This window comes from Pogoniulus pusillus, chromosome 16, assembly GCF_015220805.1.
Source record: "Pogoniulus pusillus isolate bPogPus1 chromosome 16, bPogPus1.pri, whole genome shotgun sequence".
Classification (NCBI taxonomy): Eukaryota; Metazoa; Chordata; class Aves; order Piciformes; family Lybiidae; genus Pogoniulus; species Pogoniulus pusillus.
The window spans coordinates 1531576-1551995 of NC_087279.1; the positions used below are offsets into that span (position 1 = coordinate 1531576).

Below are 20420 nucleotides of genomic sequence, written 5' to 3' on the forward strand. Positions count from 1 at the left end.
CCCTTCCAACCCAAACCATTCTGTGACTCTACAAAATCAAAGCACAAACCCTTTGTTTTGGCAGCAAGAGTCTAAGATGCAATAGCACAGGAACACTGATGGCTCAGACAGCAGCAGCAGCTCTGGCTCAAGTGGAAACACCTCATGGTATCATCTCAATCTCACCTCACCCTGTTCTTGACCTCACCTATGCATCTTACTGCCCCCACAGAAGCAGAATTCTCTCTGCCACCAAACGGTTGGGGTTGGAAGGCACCTTCAAGATCCTCCAGTTCCAACTCTGCCAGCCATGGGCAGGGACACCTCCCACTAGCCTGGGTGGCTCAAGGCCTTGAACACCTCCAGGTAGAAGACATCCACGACCTCTCTGTTCCAGTGTCTCCCCACCCTCACTGCCAAGAACTTATTCCACCCTCACTGCCAAGAATTTATCTCCAGTCTAATTCTGTCCCCTTTATGCTTCATTCCTTCTTGCCCTATCACTGCAAGCCCTTGCAAAACTGTCCCTCCTTGGCCATCTCGAGTCTCCTCACGTGCTGTGGATCAACAGAGCACTGTGACATGGATTTCCTCAGCATCAATTTAATTACTACTGCAGGCTCAGCTCCCTGTTTTGAAGGTAACTGTGGCATGAAGGTGGCTCTGAGTTTGCAGCAAGCTTCATCTTGGAGAGGGCTTTTCCACAGGACGAGATGGCTGCCCACACCTGGAGGTGATGCTGGTCCTTAGCAATTTACTACTTTCAATGTGATGTTCTCATGAACAGGAATGAGTGACATGCTCATCACATGGAAAAAATCATACTAATTATGGTGTATTTTAACCTGACAAAACCTCATTAGATGGTGAAAGACAGAGGTGAGCACCCAACACATGCCAACAGCTTGCAGGGTTTGGCTGAGGCTCCTGAGCAGGTATCTTTAAAGCCAGAAGAAAAGATGCAACAGCCTGTGGCAAAGAATGCTGCCTGCTATAAACAAAGAAGGCCTCTTAAGAGACTTGTTTCATCCACAGAAGCCCTCATGGTCTCTTGACAACAGGTCAGTGGCCCAGAGATTCCCCTGCCTCGGAAGCCCTTCCCATCACCTATGGTTGTGTGCTCACAGATCCCTCTGACTGCTGCCAGTGTTCTAAGCAGGAGATCACAGAATGGTTTGGGGATCAAAGGAACCTTACAGATGATCCATTTCTAACCCCCTGCCTCAGGCAGGGACACCTCCCACCACTCCAGGTTGCTCAAGGCCACATATCTAACCTGGCTTTCAACACTTCCAGGCTTGGAGCCTCCACACCTTCTCTGGGCAACCTGTTCCAGTGCATCACCACCCTCATGGGGAAGAATTGCCTCCCAGTGCCTAATCTAGGTCCAGCTTCTTCCAGCCTGAAGCCACCAACCCTCACTCCATGCCTTTGCCAAAAGTCCCTCTCCAGCTCTCTTGCAGCCAACTTCAAATGCTGCTCTAAGATCTCACCAGAGCCTCCTCTTCTTCAAGTTAAAGAGCTCCAACACTCTCAAGCCAAAGCCACCCCTTTTGGTGTACAGTCACATCCCAAGGGAGTCTCACATGTCCATGCTGAGCTCCAAACCTCTGCCCAGCACACCACCAATTCACTCTTGCCATGCTGTGGTGGAAGCACAGCTCTCCAGTCTCCCACCACAGGGACCCTTGGTGGTATCTCAGGTGCAAGGATCTGAAACTGGAGCAGGGAAGATTTAGGTTGGAGATCAGAACGAAGTTCTGCACAACGAGAATGGTGCAACACTGGAAGAGGTTGCCCAGGGATAAGGTTGAGGCCCTGGAGACAATCAAGGTCAGACTCGATGTGGTCCTGGGTAGGCTGATCTGGTTGGAGGTGTCCCTGCTGATGCACTGGGGTTGGACAAGTTGATCCTTGCAGGTCCCTTCTAACCTGATGCAATCTGCAAACCTTGAGCTGTGCTGGGCCCTGGTCCTCATCACATGCTCAGCTAGAGAGATGAAGAGCAGATCCTCTGTGCAGAAACAGAAACTCTGCTCAGGTGCCCCCAAGCCAGGAACAATTCTTGCTTCTTCCCTGATCAATAATCACTCTCTCCCATCACCTCATCCTTTGTGTCTGCAGCCCACGTGGGGAAGAAGTGTGGACAAAGGTGGAAAGCAGGCACCAAAGTGGTCACTTTTCATCTGCCTTAAGAGTACCACTTCCAAGAGCCACCTCAAACTGATGCCATCGACCTCCTTTTACTGTCCCTGGCTACAAGCACCACGGTGTGCCTGTGGGTAACTCACCAGGCAGCCTGGCTTGGGAGAAGATCCCTAAGGAACCCAGCAGGCCAAGGTTTGCACGGAAAGGCACCTCCGAAGGGACCTGACTTGCCACTAACTCACAGAGAGCAAGGGGTGCCAGGACTGCAGGGAGGCGAGGCAGAGCAGCAGGCACATCCAGTTCTTGTTCAGCAGTGGGAGAAGTGGTGCAGGAGCAGTCCTCAGCAATTTCCTCCACTGTCATTCACTTGCCAAGGTTGCTTTAGGAGAGAAGTGGCTGTGCCGCTGCGCGCGGGACCAGGCTGCCACCGCTCCTGAAGATGTGGGCTGCTCGAGCAGCCTGCCCAGCAGCACCAGCACCTGCCCTGCCAGCTCTGGCACTGCCCAGCAGCACCAGCACCTGCCCTGCCAGCTCTGGCACTGCCCAGCAGCACCAGCACCTGCCCTGCCAGCTCTGGCACTGCCCAGCAGCACCAGCACCTGCCCTGCCAGCTCTGGCACTGCCCAGCAGCACCAGCCCTGCTAGCTCTAGCACTGCCCAGCAGCACCAGCACCTGACCTGCCAGCTCTGGCACTGCCCAGCAGCACCAGCACCTACCCTGCCAGCTCTGGCACTGCCCAGCAGCACCAGCACCTGACCTGCCAGCTCTGGCACTGCCCAGCAGCACCAGCACCTGCCCTGCCAGCTCTGGCTCTGCCCAGCAGCACCAGCACCTGCCCTGCCAGCTCTGGCTCTGCCCAGCAGCACCATGGGCACAGGTGTCCCGTGCCAGCCGGCAGCACCCTGGCTGAGGGCATGCCCACCCTTCATTCTGGAGGAGCTGCGGGTGGGGCACCCCCCAGGGCTGCCGGGTGCCTAAGTGCTGAGGCCAGCTCTGCCTCCAGGAGGACGCTGAGGTTACATAAAGGCTGAGGGGGTTTATGTAATCCCAGGCTCGCTCAGCTGCAGCCTCGCTCCAGCACAGGCCGTGTCCGGTGCTGACCCTGCGCTTCCACCTCTGCTTCTGCCTCCTTCACAAACGGGGCCAGGCTGCTGCCCACTGACAGCCAGAGCTGCTGCTGCTGCCCACTGACAGCCACGGGCTCACTGGGCACGGCCACCAGGCTTTCAGCACCGTCGCTGGCACCAAAGCGCCTGACAGTGCCTCTGAGAGAGCTCCAAAGAACTAAACCCAGACAGGTTTCTATGTGGCAAAGACAATCACAGCACCCCAGCATGGAGGGGGTGGAAGGGACCTCTGGAGACCAGCCAGAGCTTGCCCTGCATCACAATGCCCAGCTGGGCTGGGCAGCTCTCCACACCAGGACACTCCACAGCCTCTCTGGGCAGCCTGCTCCAGGCCTGCAGCACCCTCACAACAAACAACTTTCCCCTCCTGTTCAGACAGAACCTCCTGGGTGCCAGTTTGTCTTTCCAGGCATTTCTCTTCATGTGCAGATAAAGGCCTCTGTCCTTCTGCCAGCACAGCCAATTTATCACAGCCACGTTCACCCTCCAGCAGGAGAGAGCAGTGTGGGACTCAGTCTTTCCCACCCCATCTGTGTCTCTCCCTTCTTCCCTTTAAGGCAGCAGAGGGATCTCTGGAAAGGCTCTGGCACTCCTCTGGTGGCCAGCCCTGACCCTTGACAAACCAACCCAGAGGTAAGCCAGGGGACACCTCTGCACCGACAAAATCCCTTCCTGCTACCAGGCCACTGGATTGCCACAGCACAGAACATCTGCATTACAGCTGCTCCACAGGATACAAGCAGTGAAGTCTCCTCAGCACTCTGCATGCATGAGTACAAGCTCATACCCAAGTCCTCCAAGCTCCCAGCATTGGCTGCGGGCATCCCAAGTCACTTGGTTCCAGAACATTCTGTACTCCCAGCAGCCTGCACCACATCCCCCTCCCAGCCCTTCACTGCCACCTCAGCAGCTCCACACGCATGCACCAAGTCACTGCTGGCTGCCCAGCACATTCCCTGAAGGGAAAGGCAACCACCAAGCACCTACTCCTGAGTGGGACAGGACGGGGAACGCTCTGGTTTGTGCGAGTCGCATCTGGGAAGGCAGGAGTGGAGAAGAGGAGCTGGCAGGGCCACACTGCACGGATGTGAAAGCATCACCCCGGTAGCCAGAAGCATCCTGTGCCAACAGCTCTCCCCTCAGCACACATTTCTCTCTCCTTGGTGAAGCAGCTCCCTTTTGGGTGAAACAGATGCCCTTGGAGATGGATCACAGATTTATTTCCCTGTTTGTCTTGGCCAGCTGAGCTGAAGAATCAGCTCCCAGCACTGCCTGGCACCCGGCAGGCAGTGCCTCTCCTCAGTCCATTAACACAAGCAAAGGATCTCTCCACATCAGGCTGCTGCAGAATTTGTTTTCCCTTCCAGCGTGACAGTCTGAGGTTACCTGAGGCTCCCTGAGAGCTGGGAAGATGAAAGCTCAGCATCCTTTACATTGGAGAAGAGCAGGAAATTGAAAGCAGTGACTCTCCCCCAGGAATGTTAATCCTGTCCTTGCTGTTTAAGGTGAGATGGAATTGTCAACACTCAACTCCCACTTGGTCTTTTGCAAAGAGGCTTCACTCCAGAGCACATTCACAAGGTTAAAAAAACAGGGGGGGATTGACTGCAGAGAGAGTGAAGTAGCCCCAAAACGTTCCCTCTCCACTCAAAGAGAACACAAGAGGTGCTGCTGCTGCAGACCCAGTGCATGTTTCAGCACAGAATTCCAGGTTGGAAGGGACCTCAGAATCATAGAATCAACCAGGTTGGAAGAGACCTCCAAGATCATCCAGTCCAACCTATCACCCAGCCCTAACCAATCAACTAGATCATCCAGTCCAACCTTTCATTTATCCATGATGGACAACTGGTCAGGATTCACCCTCACGCCTGGCAGCAGAGCCCAACCCCACCTGGCTACAGCCTCCCTGCAGGCAGCTGCAGGCAGCAATGAGCTCTGCCCTGAGCCTCCTCTGCTGCGGGCTGCACCCCCCCAGCTCCCTCAGCCTCTCCTCACAGGGCTGTGCTCCAGGCCCCTCACCAGCTTCATCATCCTCAGATGCCCAAGAACCATTTTTTTTCCAGGCCTGGTTTGCCCTAACAAGGTTTTACTTTCAGTAAAGTTCACTTTGAAGACTACAGCAGAGGTCTGAAGTTAACTGCTGGTTTGAATTCCAGCCTGAAATCCAATTCCAGTCTCTGGGCATGCTGCAGTTGCTTAACCTTGCTCACAGGAGCAGTCCCATAACTCATGCCTCAAAGCTGTTTTGTTATACATTCCTCTATAGTGCCCTGGGAAACAGCTCAATTACCCAGTGCCCAGCACACATTTCACAAGCTCACTTCTGCATGGCAGACACTGAGATTTCTCTTAATTACAGGTCAAAGACCATTTAAGTCATTTCCCCTCCCACCTCCTCAAGTTTCCTGCATTTCAGACAAACATTTCCCTTCCTGACATGTTTGAGTTAGAAGCCTGAAGTTTTCCATTTGCCTACCTGTATCGTGGTGTTCCCACCTTCCAGAAGGGCAATGGCTAGCAGGATGCTCTCGTGGAAGACTCTGTCACTGGTGGCATTCATGATGAGATCTATGACCAGGTTGGATGCACCTTCTTTATCCAGATGGCACTGGACATCTGCCAGACTCATCTCACCTCGGCTCATTGAACTCGATCCGGAGCTGCCTCCTAGAAAGGTGATGATGAGAAACAGGCTGAGATGCCAACCTCAGCACCCTCTGCTGATGGCACCTCTCCTCTGCTTTAAATTACTGACCCAGGCCTGGCTAATGTGCACACATTCAGTAACAGTGAGGAACTCAACTTCCTTGCACCTGCGTGGAAGAGTTGGTAGCTTCAAGCACATCCTGGGCATGTTGTCAGAAGGGCACTTAACATGGCTTTAACACTGGCAAGTCTGCAGGAGGTGGTGTCCTGGGGGAGGGGAAGGCAGCAGTGGCAGTGGCCAGGTTGGATGCACCTTCTTTATCCAGATGGCACTGGACATCTGCCAGACTCATCTCACCTCGAGCTGGCAATGGGGAATGGTCACTGCCACTGCTGCCTTCGTTGGCAGCTGATGGTGGGAAGAAGGCTGGGGTTTGGTAGTGTCCCCATCACTTGAGACTTTCAAGATGCAGTGGAGCAGGCTGTCAGATGACCCCAGGTAGGCTCCCTTTGCCATGAAAGGCTGGGCCAGATGGATCTTTGGAGGTCACTTCCAACCTGGACTGTTCTATGATTGGAAGAGGATTCTGGAAACGGCAAGGACTCAGGGATACAAAAAGAGGCAGAGGTTCTGCAGGACCAGAGAGAGGACAGAGAAGAGACAAGTGCCAAAGGATGGCAAAGGCAATGCTAGGCTTTGGGCAGTTAAGAGACTGATGAACACCATGGAGAAACAGACCAAGGCAGAGAAGCAACCAAGAGCTTGTGCAAGAGGCAGGAAGAACTGAAGCAGAACGCTCTGGAAAGCAGAAGGAACACGGCGGCAGCAGGCAGCACAGCACGAGGACTAACGGAATAGACACCAGCTTGGGAAAAGGGGCAGGGGACTTGGGGTGGGTTCAGTTTCTAACCAGGTCTGCTCTCAGCAGGATCACCCCTTGCTAGATTTGCATGGAAGCAGAAGCCACTGAGCTGGGTTTGACAAAAGGTGCTGGACATAACTGGTTTAGCAGCGGTCTCAAATGCAGCGAGCAGCACTTGGACTTCAAACTTTGGCTGCTTCTACCCTCCAGCCCCTCTGTACCACGATGACATTTCAGATAGGGTTTGTTTCAGCTATGGTTAATAACCTGGCATCCTTTTTTCCTGTTTCCCAAATATAACTGTAAATATTGAAGTCTGTCAGGTTTGCAAAATTATGTCCACTCCAAGCAGAGAGTGAGGCAACTCCAGCCAAGAGTCAGCCAACTCAGGGCACCCTCTGGAAAGAGCAAAAAGCTCTGCCTGCTCAGATTTAAAGCAGCCCAGGAAGAGCACACGAGGGAAAAAGGCATCTGACTGAAAGGTTTAGAGTCAGGACAGCAAAACTGCTCTCAGCCTAAAGAGGAATGCCTCAAGAAGCAGCCAGGAGCAACATGCAAGCAGGATTTGTCCTCAGCCACGCAAAGGCACTTCAGAGAACAGAACAGTGGGATGGGGTGGTGGGAGAAGCCCTGTTCCACCTGTAAGAGACCAGCTGGTGAGGCAGGGCAGGTGACACAAAGCGTGGAGGAGCAGGGGCATGTCCTACCTCCTGCCCCAGCCTTGCTGGCTCCTGCAGCAGCCAGGGGGCCATTGCCGAAGGTGGTGAGGCTCTCTCGCCGTCCCGCCGGGCGCACGTTGCCGTAATAACGGTTGACCAAGACTTGCCTGAGTGCCTCACCCTTGGTTCAGAGAGGAGAAGGAAATCATGATGTGAGCTTCAGCAAGAAACAAATCACTAACACTGAGTGGTGAGAGGATTGCTGCTAGTTGTCTGCTTGGAACGGGGGAGAGGCAGCTGAAAGCCTGCCCACCCATGTGCACTTGGGCACACTGGGACACTCTGGAGGGTCCTCGTGGGGCTCAAGTAAGATTCTGGGTCTCGAGAACAGCTACAGTTCAGTTTGTGTGTGAATCTAGACAGACTTTGGTGTCAAAGAGGGTGTTTTGCTTTAAGTTAAGATCTACTGTCTTGGTCTGGAATGTATAAAGTGTTAAAAGAAGAGGGGAGATTGAGATTGGAGATGAAGAAGAAACTCTGGACAGTGAGGGTGAGGAGACACTGGCACAGGTTACCCAGAGAGGCTGTGGATTGCCCCTCCCTGAAAACGTTCAAGGCCAGGTTAGATGAGGTCTTGAGCAACCTGGGCTAGCAGAAGGTGACCCTGCCCATGGCAGGGCGGTTGGAACTGGATGACCTCCGAGGTCCCTTCCAACCCAGCCCATTCTGCGAACCTATGAAAGCTGCATCTGCACAGTACCAACACAAAAGGAAGAGGAGGATTAAAGACCAAACACCATAAGGAATGGTGTGGGGAGGGAGCAAGCCCAGCTCCTCAAGCCTATCCTGTTCTGCCATTTCAGGGTTACAGGCTCTGCTCTCCATCAGCAGCTGCTGCGCTCCGACGCCGCCAGCCGCCGCGCCGGCGGAAACCCGAGCGCTGCCCGCCGCATCCCAGCGCTTTGTTCCCAACATCCCTGCTGGCAGCTGCCCGGTCACGCCAGCAGTCAGCATCCGAGCACATGAGTCTGCAAACGCGGCGGGACACCGGTCCTCAGATAACCCCCAGAGGCCGGGGGAGCACCCAGCGCGGCCCCGCCGGGCACCGCCGCTGCCGCAGCCACCTCCAAGCTGCGCGGGGACTGCTCTCGCATCAGTCCCCACGGGCATTGCCAGCATCCAGACAGGCTCCACCTTTTGCTGTTGCTGCTGCTAATAGAGTCTTGGGGCGAAAAAAAACAGGAAAGAGAAAAGCGGTGGTGATTTTAACAGGGAGCTGCTAACGGCAGAGTGCTGGGGTTACACTTTGAGGCAGCAGAGGGGAGAAAAGGGGGTCCTAGGGAGTCAAAACAACAAACCTAAAATAATAGTAGTGATGATAATAAATCTACCTGCCCAAGAGTAAAGGCATATTAAAAAACCAGAATCAACCAAATCACTGATCTCCACTCTCAACCCAAGCTGGGCTCCTCTCAAAGCACCAGAGCCTGACCCTGATTTCCAGCTGTACTTCCAATTGAATTACTCTGCCCTTGGCATCTGAATGTCACTATCTGGGAGGTTTCCTGTGTGAGCTGTCATGCAAGGCAGGCCTGGACCTTTTAAACCTTCACCAAAGGTCTTCAAGACACAAATAAGCAAATGGAACAACACAAATGTGCATTAATTGCCTCATACGAGACCCCAGCACCACCATGGCCACGCTGCTTTTGATAGGAAGCTGGCACGAAAGGCAGCTCAGAAATCCTTCTACCCAGTGTGCCAGAAGGACAAAATCCTGCTTGGACATGAAGAGTTCTTCACCAAATTTAAGAGATGACTTCCAAATGGAGAAGGCCAACAGCTGCCTGCAGCTGGTCAGGGCTCCCACCAATGCTTCTTGTCACAACCAAGCAGATGTGAGCTTCTTGCTGGTGTGGAAGCAGAGGGAGAAAGGGGCACACAGCAAGGAGATGAGATGTAAAATAAACAGAGAGCTTTCCAAGCAGCTGCTTCCTAAAGGCCCCCAAAACAGGAAAAAAGGCAAGGCAAGCTACTTGGGAAGCAGCAGCAGGTGACGAGCACCCTCCCAAGGGGCATACGCTTCCCATCACGCTTGGACCAAGTGGTGAACACGTAGGAGAGGCAGGAGACTCAACTCAGGAGCTTAGCAAACTCTTATCCCAGAGGAGCTACTCTGAGTGGCAGTGACACAAGTGTTTAAGTACATGACGTGGTGATTCAGCCATCGTGCTGCTGCTCTCAGTCTGGCAGCTGAGGAGAGCTGCATGACAGAACAAGGCCAAGCCAGACAGAAAAACCCAACTCCTTTACATCTTCCTTCTACAGGTGTAAATTAGGAAGGCAGCCTGATAGCAGCATCCCAAAAAGCAAGGTACAATGGAGCTCTCCCATCACCTCTCTCAGCCTACAGAAGGAAGAAATGTTCCACACTGAGGGTGGTGAGATCCTGGTCCAGGCTGTCCAGAGTTGGGAGCTGCCCCATCCCTGGAAGCATTCCAGGTCAGGTTGTCTGGGGCTCTGAGCAACCTGCTCTATCTGGGGATGTCCTTGCTGCATGCAGGGGAGGTTGGCCTGGATGACCTTTAGAGGTTCTTTCCCACCCAAACCAGTCTGTGGCTCTCCTCAATTAAACTAAGTGGCAGTTGTGAGAGGGACTGGCTTTTAAACCCAGTACTGCTTACTCATTTCTACAAGGCCAACACCACACATCCAACTGCAACAACTGCTGAGCTGCACCTCCTCGATTCACAAGGGTGGGTAGCTGCAGCTCCTGGAGCTGCCTCTATACTTTCCACTGAGGAGCTGAAGGCAGCCTGCATTCCATGGTCAAAATCATCAGGGGGAGCAGAGTGACTGCGAGCTGCTGCTCTGAAGACAGACCTCTGTTCCCTACAGCAGCTGTGTACCCAAAAGAGGATGAGCAACCAGCAACGGGATGAGTGTGTTGCACATTTGCTGTTTCCAGCCTGGGAGTGCTCTGACCCATGGCTCTGGAGCTTTGGCAATCCACCTTCACCAGCATTCCCAGTTCCAAATAGGAAGAGAAACTTTGCTTCCTACAAAGTGATTTGCTGTGGTAGCTAACGAGCACGAGGAGGAAAGTAGAGGGGAAAGGGGGAAAAAAAGTGATATTTAAGCAATGTTATAATTAATTCAGCTGCAATGCTTGGCTCCAGACCAGTTCTTTAACCATCGTGTTGCTGCTGTACACCACTTTGATGGGTGCAGTGTGCAAACAAACATCAGATGTTTGGCGGCAAAGAGAAAAATCAAATATGCTACAGAGGGAAAAAAAACAAACCACCAAATAAACCCAACAGCATTTGGATTCATCTGCATCCATCAGCAAGGTAAACCAAGAGGAGCAGGCAAAACTGCTGTGCACTTCCCAGCCAAGCAGGTGCAACACACAGCAAAACCCTGCTCGAAGCTTTAAACCAGAGAATCTTTGATAATGTGCACGAGGGAAGCAGTTCTAAGTTGCTGCTTTTCTGTTCCCAGCTACAGGAGCAGGAGAAATGGACAAATGCATCGATGCTGATGTTGCAACTTGGCTCTTTCTGAAGGAGGTGAGCCCAAAGCAGCCAAATTCCACAAGCGCTCCTTGATCTCACTTCCTAACTGTGTGATCACCACCAAAGGGATTGCCTGGAAAGGGGGACCAGACTGGACCAGCATCTGAGGTTTACTTTGGAGCAGCCCCATGGGATCCAAGAGCAGGTGCTCCAGCACCCCCATTCTGGACATGTGGTGGTGATTTAAGCTGTTCCAAGAGACCAACAGCAAGCAGTTAACCACAAAAGTTTCTTACATGACTTGGCTGTGTAAAAGGAAAAGGCAGAGGATTAGTTCTGAACATGCTCAACTGCTGTACATACCCTTCTATGATCCTCCAGTTGCCTCTGGGGTAGACTTTGATCAAGCTCCTGCTGCACGTGCAGAGATTTCATTGTAAGGCAGAACAACACTAAGGAGACACTAACATCTTTGCACTGATGGACAATATTAAGGGAGATCACAACTGGAAGCCACTGGGGAGGATGAGGAAGATCAACTGACAAGCTCTCTGAACAGAACATCTGCCCTCCTTTAGCTCTGGCAGCACTTGGCCAGCCTGCTCTGCAGACCACCATGGCATGCATGTACCCCACACGTTCTCAAGGAAAGACAGCTCTGTCTCATGGCAGCCACCAGGAAGAGACAAGAGCTGAGAGCTCCACCCATGCATGCCCATGCTTACATATACACAGACACACACAAACACCCCAGCCACTTCTGCTGGAAGTGCAGCTTCTTCCAGGCATCTGACCGTGGTCAATGAAGCTCTTTTGAGACTGGAGGGCCTCTGGGGGATTCCCCTCTCAGCGCCATGGACTGCAGAGTTCACAGTCCCTTGGCACATACCCATCTCCAAACCAAATCTTGTTGATTTCAGATATCATCTCAAGGGAGCAAATTTTCAGGAGTGGAACTTCCATTTGGCACACTGAGGTGTGCTGCTGCTTTAAAGCCTCCTGGAAACATGCAGGAACATCCACTCCAAACATCTTAGAAACAAGAGCCACCTCCCAAACATCTCAAAGTCATTCTATGACCACTCAGACTTTCACGGTACATTGAAACACTACTCCACAAAGAAAACTTACAAATACAAGGTCTAAACCACCACAAGCTCTGGGGATTTTTCTTCACTTGATGACTCCAAAACATTTACCATCTGCAGATCTCTACAGCTCAGAGTGCTAACACTGCCCTAGATTTGTGTGTTCCAGCTGGGTTTGCAGGGATGCAGCACCCAGCTGGACCCTTGACCAGGGTCACCTCTGCATGTCCCATTCCTTCAAACACAATTTGATGTTTCAGAAATTCTGATATCTTCCCTTTGGCAAAGAATCTGCCTTATGGGAAGCCATGCTGGGGTATTCCACAAAGGAAATGTGCCTCTGGACCCAATTCCCTACCCAGAGAGTAACCCTGAGGATGTGGTGACCACCCAGCCCTTGGGGATGTGCTCAAAGCCAGGTTGGCTGTGACTGAGCAGCATGGTCAGGTGGAAGGTTCCCATGGCAGGGTGTTGGACTAGATGACTTTTAAGGTCCCTTCCAAGCCAAACCAGGCTATGATTTTGAAAGGGACATCTAACTGCTGTGAGCTTGAGCAGCTGTGTCAGGCCTTGAGCAGCTGGGTCTAGCTGAGAGGCGTCTGTGTCCATGGCAGGGATGTTGGTGCTCCAAGGTCCCTTCTAACCTAAGCCTTTCCAGAATTCCACTAACTCCTCCTGCCACTTCCATTTCCTTACCAAAGCTTTGGAAGCAGGGGAAGGGAACCCCCAGTTCTGTATCAGAAGGCAGAGAAGTGAAGTCTCCTTTTGCTAACACAGGGGGATACGAGAGGAGACTTCCCAAACACTGCCTCCCTTAAAAGCTAAAGGGGAATGGCTGAAAGACCTCACTAACTTGGCCTGGCTCAAACACCTGTCCTTTGGCTTCCTTCCTTTGCCCAGGAACGTTTCTTTGGGCCTGCTTTCCAAGCTTTTTCCATGTTTGCAGCCTGGTGTTGTGTTGGATGAAAGCACTCCAAGAAATCACCTTGTTTGTCAGTGTCTAGCACCACACAGGCACAACACAGCTCACAAGGGGTGGGGAGGGGAGGTGGGGAGGGCTGAACCAACAAGACACTCCAGCAGGACTGCTTCAGAAAGGCACCAATATTTGCCTGTTGCACAAATACAGGTGTGTGACAGACCTCTACAGGGCTTTCCGCTTCGGGAGGCTGCGGCAGCTGGGCGAAAGTAAAAGGCAGAGAAATTAGTCACGGCCGAGAACCCTGCACCCTCACAGCAGCCTTAGTGGGCAGCGCTTAGGGGAAAGGAGCTAAGCAAAGCACTCCACTTCAGCTGAATCATCACCGACTAATGACGGCCACAATCACTGCTTACACCCTCCCACCCCGCTCCCCAAAGGGCTCCCGGTGTGAGAACGGAGCAGGCGTCCTTTGAACATCCCCGAACCGCTTCGCACGGAGGCAGGAGGCTCAAGCAGGAAAAGCCACAGTCTGCAGGTGCAGAAATGCACTCGGGGGCAGCCTGCTTGGACCAGCAGGGAGGAAGAGGACGGCAGGGCTGCTTGTCACAGCAAGGCTGCGTTCAGTTGAGAAACCCCAACCCCACCTTTTGGTGGCTTCTCACCCACAAACACACTTTTCTCGAGAGAAAAGCTGGAGCAGCCAACATCACAACGCAGCAAGAGGCTGGAGGGTGACAGCTTCTCAGAATTCAAATGCAGACGAGCAGCTCGGATCTAGCAGAGCTTAGACACACAACAGAGAGCTGAACACTCACATGGAGCTGCCTGCTTCGCCTGGGTAAATGGACTGGAATCAGCAACAGGCACTAAGGGAGCGGACGCTGCCCATACGCCAGTACCACAGTAACCGGGCACTCACTGCCCACAGGGCACACCAACCAGACAGACAAACCAAGCACAGGCTGGGAGAGTGACCCTGCTGCTTTAACCTAGCATCTCTGCTGCAGCTCAAGGAGAGGAAGGGCTCAGCATCCACAGGTCTGGACTAGGCAGAGGCTGTGCTTCCCAGGAAGGAGCCGGAGGAGCCAGCGCTTCCCCCAGGCTGCTCCGTGGGCAGGGGCTGCTGGGGCAGGAAGAAGCCTGCTCCGTTCTTCTCCTAATGGACTTTCCTCCTGGCTAACTCACACGGCCTCTGGTACGCCGTTTCCTTGCATTGTCACCACTCTTGGAAGCCTCACAAGCGTGCAAACCGTTCCTCTCTCGGTCAGAACTGAAGCTGGGGAGCCTGAAGGCACAGGCTGAGGAGCGAACAGGAAGGAGCTGGTTTCTGCAGGGGAGCAGGCAGTGCCTGCGCAGCCCACTCGCAGCGCCCCGCACACGCCGGGGTCAGCTCGTTAGGCAGGCTGGGCACATGGTTCTCACTGCAGACACTGGCTGCACGACTGCTCCAGGGCACAGCAGAAAGCTTCTCCCTGAAGCAGCCAACAGCAGCATGGAAACTGTGCGTATTGCCCTGCAAGGGAAACCTGGTACCTCCCTGCTAGGGCAGGCTGAAGCTGGCAGCACAAGGGGACATGCCTGCCACCAGATAACATACTGCACTTAGGATTCCCAGGGCAAGCTTCCCTGGACTAGATGACTTTTTAAGGTCCTTCCCAACCCAAACCATTTTATGAGTCCACAATTCCCAAATCCCTTCCAACTCAAACTATTCTCTGATTCCCAGGCTTATAACTGTGACCCCAAATTAAGTCAAACATGGGGGCACACTTTGGGCCTGAAAGCCAGCACAGATGAAGAATCAGCACAAAATTAGTTTGATCTTTCCATCTTAAATGGGAAAAAAAGCCACCCAACCACCAAGAAGACATATCCTAGCTAGCAAATTCCTCTGCCTTCCCACCAGAGCACAGACAGCACTTATAAATAGATCAGCATGTTTGAACCAGCCCCACAAACTCATCTGCAAGCAAAAGCTGCTGCCCTGGGCAATGCTCAGACAGAGCATTCCCGGTAAGCAAAGCCTTCAGCAAACTTCCAGGAGGAATACAAGCTGCAAACACTCAAATTGAGTCAAAACAGGTTAAAATAGCAAAGAGTTGCTGAGCTGTAGCTCCTGCACTTCACTTTGCACCATCCCAGAGTGTAGAGGTTGGTGCCACCACTCTCTGCTCTACCAAGGTGCCCAGAGGTGGCTACTCTACTAGAAGGTGGTGGACAGGAGTGTGTATGGTTTCCAGCTGGTTTGCCACCAAACCCACAACCCACTGGGCAGGGAGTTCAGGGTGAAAAGCTGCAGCTGGCCTCTTCACAGCTGCTCTTCATGGATCTCATAGGAAACATCTCCAGATCCCTCAGAGGTGCCAACCCTGGGGTGAAACCTCTCATTCCAAGGCAAGCTGGGGAGGTGCTAAACATAAACAGATTTCCTGCTAGACCATAGTTAGGAGTGTACACTCTAGGAAGAAGTTAGGCATGGATATTCTAGGGAGAAGTTCTTTGCAGTGAGGGTGGGGAGACACTGGCACAGGCTGCCCAGGGAGGCTGTGGATGTCCCCTGCCTGGAGGTGTTCAAGGCCAGGTTGGGTGAGGCCTTGAGCGAGCTGGGCTGGTGGGAGGTATCTTTGTCCATGGCAGGGAATTGGAACTAAATGACCTTCCAGGTCACTTCCAACCCAAAGGACTCTCTGAGTCTACAGTCCCCTTGTGCTGCAATGGTGAAGTGTCAGCTCAAGCTTTAGCAGGAGGATTTCACAGGGTGGGAGAGACCTCAAGCAGTATTTTTGCTAGATTTCTGCTGATGCCAAGCACCTCAGCTCTCCCCCTAGAAGAAATGTGGTGGTTTGAGGGCTGTGGAATTCTGAGAGCAGCCAGATGAGCACCACCATGCCTGGGCTCAATGATATTAAAAGTCATTTCCAACTGAAACCATTCTATGACTCTCTAACCAGCCCCCCACCTAGCCAACTCGAAGGTGCTTGGTGGCAAGGTCCAAGCACAACATCTTCACTTTTTGCTAACAGCAGCAAAACTTCTTTTCAACTTGCCGTGCAACCCCTTCAGCCCTTCCTGTGAGCCTCCCACTCCCTCAGGGCTGGCAAGCAAACCCCTCACCGCTAGCAGTAGGCGGAGAAGGACGACTGCTGTGCCCTGGTGGTGACTGCAGTGCTTCTAGCATCCCTTCCCCCACCACTGTGCTTCCCAGAACGGGCTTTATCTGACTCAGCGGTGGATGCAACCACCTCAGAAACCACCAGAGTGAGTGACAGCTCCAGGCTGAGCTCACAGCATCTCAGCTTAGGAGGGAGGGGAGAGGTTTCAGTCCATTTCCTTTAAGGTTTTGAGGAAGGCTTGAAAACCCAACTTCCAAAGCAGCCATCAGGATGAAAAGTTGCCCCTGCCTGTCTTGCACAGAGAACCCCAGCACTGAGCACTGTGGATGAAGAGGTGGAAACAGTGTGAGGAAATGCAGAAGGATTTCCACTCAGGTTTAAAGCCTCAGGATTGCTTTGCTCAGGATTCTTGTTAAACTCTGTAGCAAACAGCCCCAAAAGGCTTGAAATGCACTGAAAAAAGCAGGTGGAGATTCCAGCTCAGGCAGATTTGGGTTCCTCCAGGCAAGTTGGCTTCAGCCAAACAGGATGGAAAACATCTTCTCCTGTCACGCTACAAACAGGTGAGGAATCATCTGATCAGGAAAGCCTCCATGCAAGTGTGAGCACTTGCAAAGCCCTGATCCTCCTCTCTTCAGCCTCAGCAAACCTTGGTATTTTGACAGCCCCACACCACATCCTCCACTTCAGGCAACCTCCCAGTTCAAAGGGCTCAGACATGACCAGCCTCAGAGTGCTGAACTGCCACAAGCTGATGCCAACTACCCACATCTCCTTTAAGCCCTTCTCCAAAGGTCCCTCTAAGTCAGGAAGGTGAGCAGCTGGTGCAAGGTAAGAGTAAGCTGACACCTGTCCTGGGAGGTCTTCCAGGTCAACACTGAGCATTCTGGAGCCTCCTAGTCAAGCTAACCTGATCTGGCTCAGCAGAGGTGAGAAACGAGAGGCCCTGTGCTGAGCAGGACGTTGGGCTCAGTTCCTGAGTGCTCCCTTCTAATCTGTGTTTTTAGGAACCAATTCAACTCCAAGCATCTAGCATCTACTTACTGGGGGGACAGAGGTGGCACAGAGGAGGGAAGGAAAGAGGGGAAGCTCCACAGCTACAGAGTCAGGCAGCCAAAGATCACCTGAAGCTTTTGATAGCTTGGCTACATGCTCAAACACAGAGAACTGGAGTGAAGATCTCAGATGTGTTACTGTGAAACCACTGCCCTCTGCCTCAGCTCCTGCATAACCAGCTCCAGGATCAGCTGGAGCTCCAGCAGGTGTTCAGGGAGAATCTTGGAGTTCTGCTGGGACTGGCTGTTCAGATAGTCCTGGATGTTCCTTTCCACTTTTTCCTCCCTTTTCTCAATTTCTTCTCTGTTCTCTTTGCAATACATTCAGTAAAGCTCTTCCCTGAAGGACACACAGCTGAAGCCCAACTTAACCTCATCCTTGCCAACAGAACAGAGCACAAACTCTGCTGCTGCCCTTTCATGACTCTTCAATGCCAGCACAAAGCTCTGCAGAGGTCACCTGCTTGCCAAGTCTCCTGTTACCTTGGAGAAAAAAAATGGGCAGGAAATTCCTAACCTCTGCAGATCCTCTGCAGGTGTTCACCCAACAGAGCTGAGTTGCTATGGAGAAGCTTCAGGGCAGAGGGGAGTGACTGTGCTGCCCCCTCCCCAGAGGTGTTCAAGGCCAGGCTGGATGAGGCCTTGAGCAACCTGGGCTTAGTGGGAGGGGTCTCAGGGCAGGGAGGTTGGAACTGGATGATCCTGGAGGTCTCTTCCAAGCTGGTTGGTTCTATGATCTTTAAGGTCCTTCCCAACCCAACTCATTCTATGAATCCATGAACTGGGAAGCAAGAGCCCTGAACTGCTCTGACAGGCTTCCCACTGCTGTACCCACCCTGCCCTGAAGCTGCTGGCCTGTGTGCTGCCAGCCACGGAGGATCTCACACCTCCCTAGCCTCAGAGGCAGCAGATGTGGAGCAGTACTTTGCCCTGCCACAGGTCCTCCAAGCTGTGCCGCTCTGCCAGCCCTCAAAAGAGACATATGGGATCTACGGGGGGGGCAGAGGCAGCCCCCAGCTCCCACTGGCAGGTGGTGGAGCAGCACCCACACCTTCAGCCTCGCTCATCTCAGCACTGCAGCACACACCCAGAGCAGGGACGTGGCTGAAACAATTCCTTCCCCCCCTCCTTTATCTCAGCCAGCCTGCAGAGACTCTGCGTGCTGCCAGACGATGAGGTGGGAAGTTTGGCAGAAGGGCTGCCAGTGCCTGCACTGAAAGGTCACAGAGCTCTGCCTACAGGAATGCCTTCCCTCATTTTCCAGAGCTTTCAGGGCAGACAGCATGTTTGACTTGGGCTGGGGCTTTCCTGGAGCCTTCAGCCTCTGATAAATCACTGCCCTCAGACAGCAGTGCAACCATTCCTCTAACTCCTCAACCTTCCAGCTCTTTCAAGAGGACTGAAGCCAGGCAGGACTATCCTCACCACACATTTCACACTCTGAATTCACTAGGAAGATGGCTCAGCTATCCCTCCCCTCCTCCCTTCTGCTTACAGAGGAGAAACGTTCCAGCTATCCCTTTTCCAAAGAGCTCTCCCCAGTTCCAGGTTGTGCAATAAAAACGCTCCAAAGATTGCAGGATTGCTGAAGAGGAAAAGGGAAAAAAAAAACCCCACCAAACCACCCAACCAACAAACCAAACATATAAAGGCAGCCCACAAAAATTTATGAGTGCCTGCATTTCCTCTGCCTGAGACATAACAAATGAAGCACTGTCTAAGTGCAAATACACAAGAGAAATGACCACGGAGCAAGCTCCTGCTGCAAGGGGAAGGAGAATGGCTGCAGTGCATCTCTCCAGCACTTCAGAGGTTAATAAAGCCTCCAAGCCCAATCGGGGGGTGCATGAACCAGCACCTGTTTTGCACCTTAGCCATCCTAGCTGTTCATCTGTCACTGATGAAGAGCACTGAGGGGGTTACTTCAGCCAACCCCTTTGGAACTTGAGTTTTCAGTTCCTTTTTCACCTACCTGAAACCTCAGGACCAAAGGGAAGAGGTGAAAACCCCCAAACAAGCCTCCAGCCCCAGACTATAGTGAGGGGGGAGGTCTGCAGGTGTATGCTGCTGGACTCAGTCTATCAGCTGCACGACTGCATAACAATGACATCATGCAACTGTCCCAGTTGGAAGAGATCACCAAGTTCACTGAGCCCAACCTCCAACCCAGCACCCCCATGGCCAATAAACCACGACTGAGGCACCAGAGAGTGGTTTGGGCTGGAAAAGACCCCCAAAGCTCATCCAGTCCTACCCCCCTGCACTCAGCAGGGACATCCTCCACTAGAGCAGGCTGCTCACAGCCTTGTCCAGCCTCACACCGACTACCTCCAGGGATGGAGCCTCAACTCTCTCCCTGTGCAACCTGCTGCAGCATTGCAGCAGCCTCCTGCTGCAGAACTTGCTCCTCACATCCAACCTCAATCTGCTCTGCTCTCATTTCAAACCATTGCCCTCATCCTGCTCCTGCAGGCCTCTGCAAACAGTCCCTCTGCAGCCTGCTTGGGGCCCCTTCAGGTATGTCCACAAACTTCTCAAAGAGCCCCCCCTCGAACCCACAAGAGGAAACAAAAAGCCCAAACACCCAACTCCTTAATTCAGATTTTACCTTCAAACCCAAGAAAGGCTTAAACTAAAACTTGGCAAACTCGGCTTCTGACACTGGTGGTGACCTGGGGGGGGGCTGCTGGCTGGTGACCTGAGGTGACCTGGGTGGGGGGGGCTGCTGGTGGTGGTGATGGGACAGGACTGGTGACCTAGAGAGGCTGCTGGTGGTGGTGATGGGACAGGACTGGTGACCTAGAGGGGCTGCTGGTGGTGGTGATGGGACAGGACTGGTGACCTAGAGGGGGGCTGCTGGTGGTGGTGACGGGACAGGACCGGTGACCTAGAGGGGGGCTGCTGGTGGTGGTGATGGGACAGGACTGGTGACCTAGAGGGAGGCTGCTGGTGGTGGTGATGGGACAGGACTGGTGACCTAGAGGGGGGCTGCTGGTGGTGGTGACAGGAGAGGACTGGTGACCTAGAGGGGGGCTGCTGGTGGTGGTGACGGGACAGGACTGGTGACCTAGAGGGGGGCTGCTGGTGGTGGTGATGGGACAGGACTGGTGACCTAGAGGGGCTGCTGGTGGTGGTGACCTAGAGGGGGGCTGCTGGTGGTGGTGATGGGACAGGACTGGTGACCTAGAGGGGCTGCTGGTGGTGGTGAACTAGAGGGGGGCTGCTGGTGGTGGTGATGGGACAGGACTGGTGACCTAGAGGGGCTGCTGGTGGTGGTGACCTAGAGGGGGGCTGCTGG

The 20420-nt window shown here is 53.2% G+C and overlaps 1 protein-coding gene across 13 annotated transcripts in view; it reads right to left on the reverse strand.

Moving 5' to 3' along the window:
* The window catches only part of ITPR1 (inositol 1,4,5-trisphosphate receptor type 1), a 227895-nt gene that overhangs the window by 71793 nt on the left and 135682 nt on the right, over positions 1–20420 (reverse strand). For 7 of the 13 annotated variants that reach the window (XM_064156160.1, XM_064156157.1, XM_064156154.1 and 4 more), the window contains 4 exons: positions 13175–13210; positions 11308–11358; positions 7475–7607; positions 5735–5925 (listed from right to left, as the gene is read on the reverse strand). In XM_064156160.1, the coding sequence (XP_064012230.1) occupies positions 5735–5925; positions 7475–7607; positions 11308–11358; positions 13175–13210 (411 nt within the window). The remainder of the gene's footprint in view (positions 1–5734; positions 5926–7474; positions 7608–11307; positions 11359–13174; positions 13211–20420) is intronic. The other 6 variants (XM_064156158.1, XM_064156159.1, XM_064156153.1 and 3 more) reach the window with 2 other exon arrangements.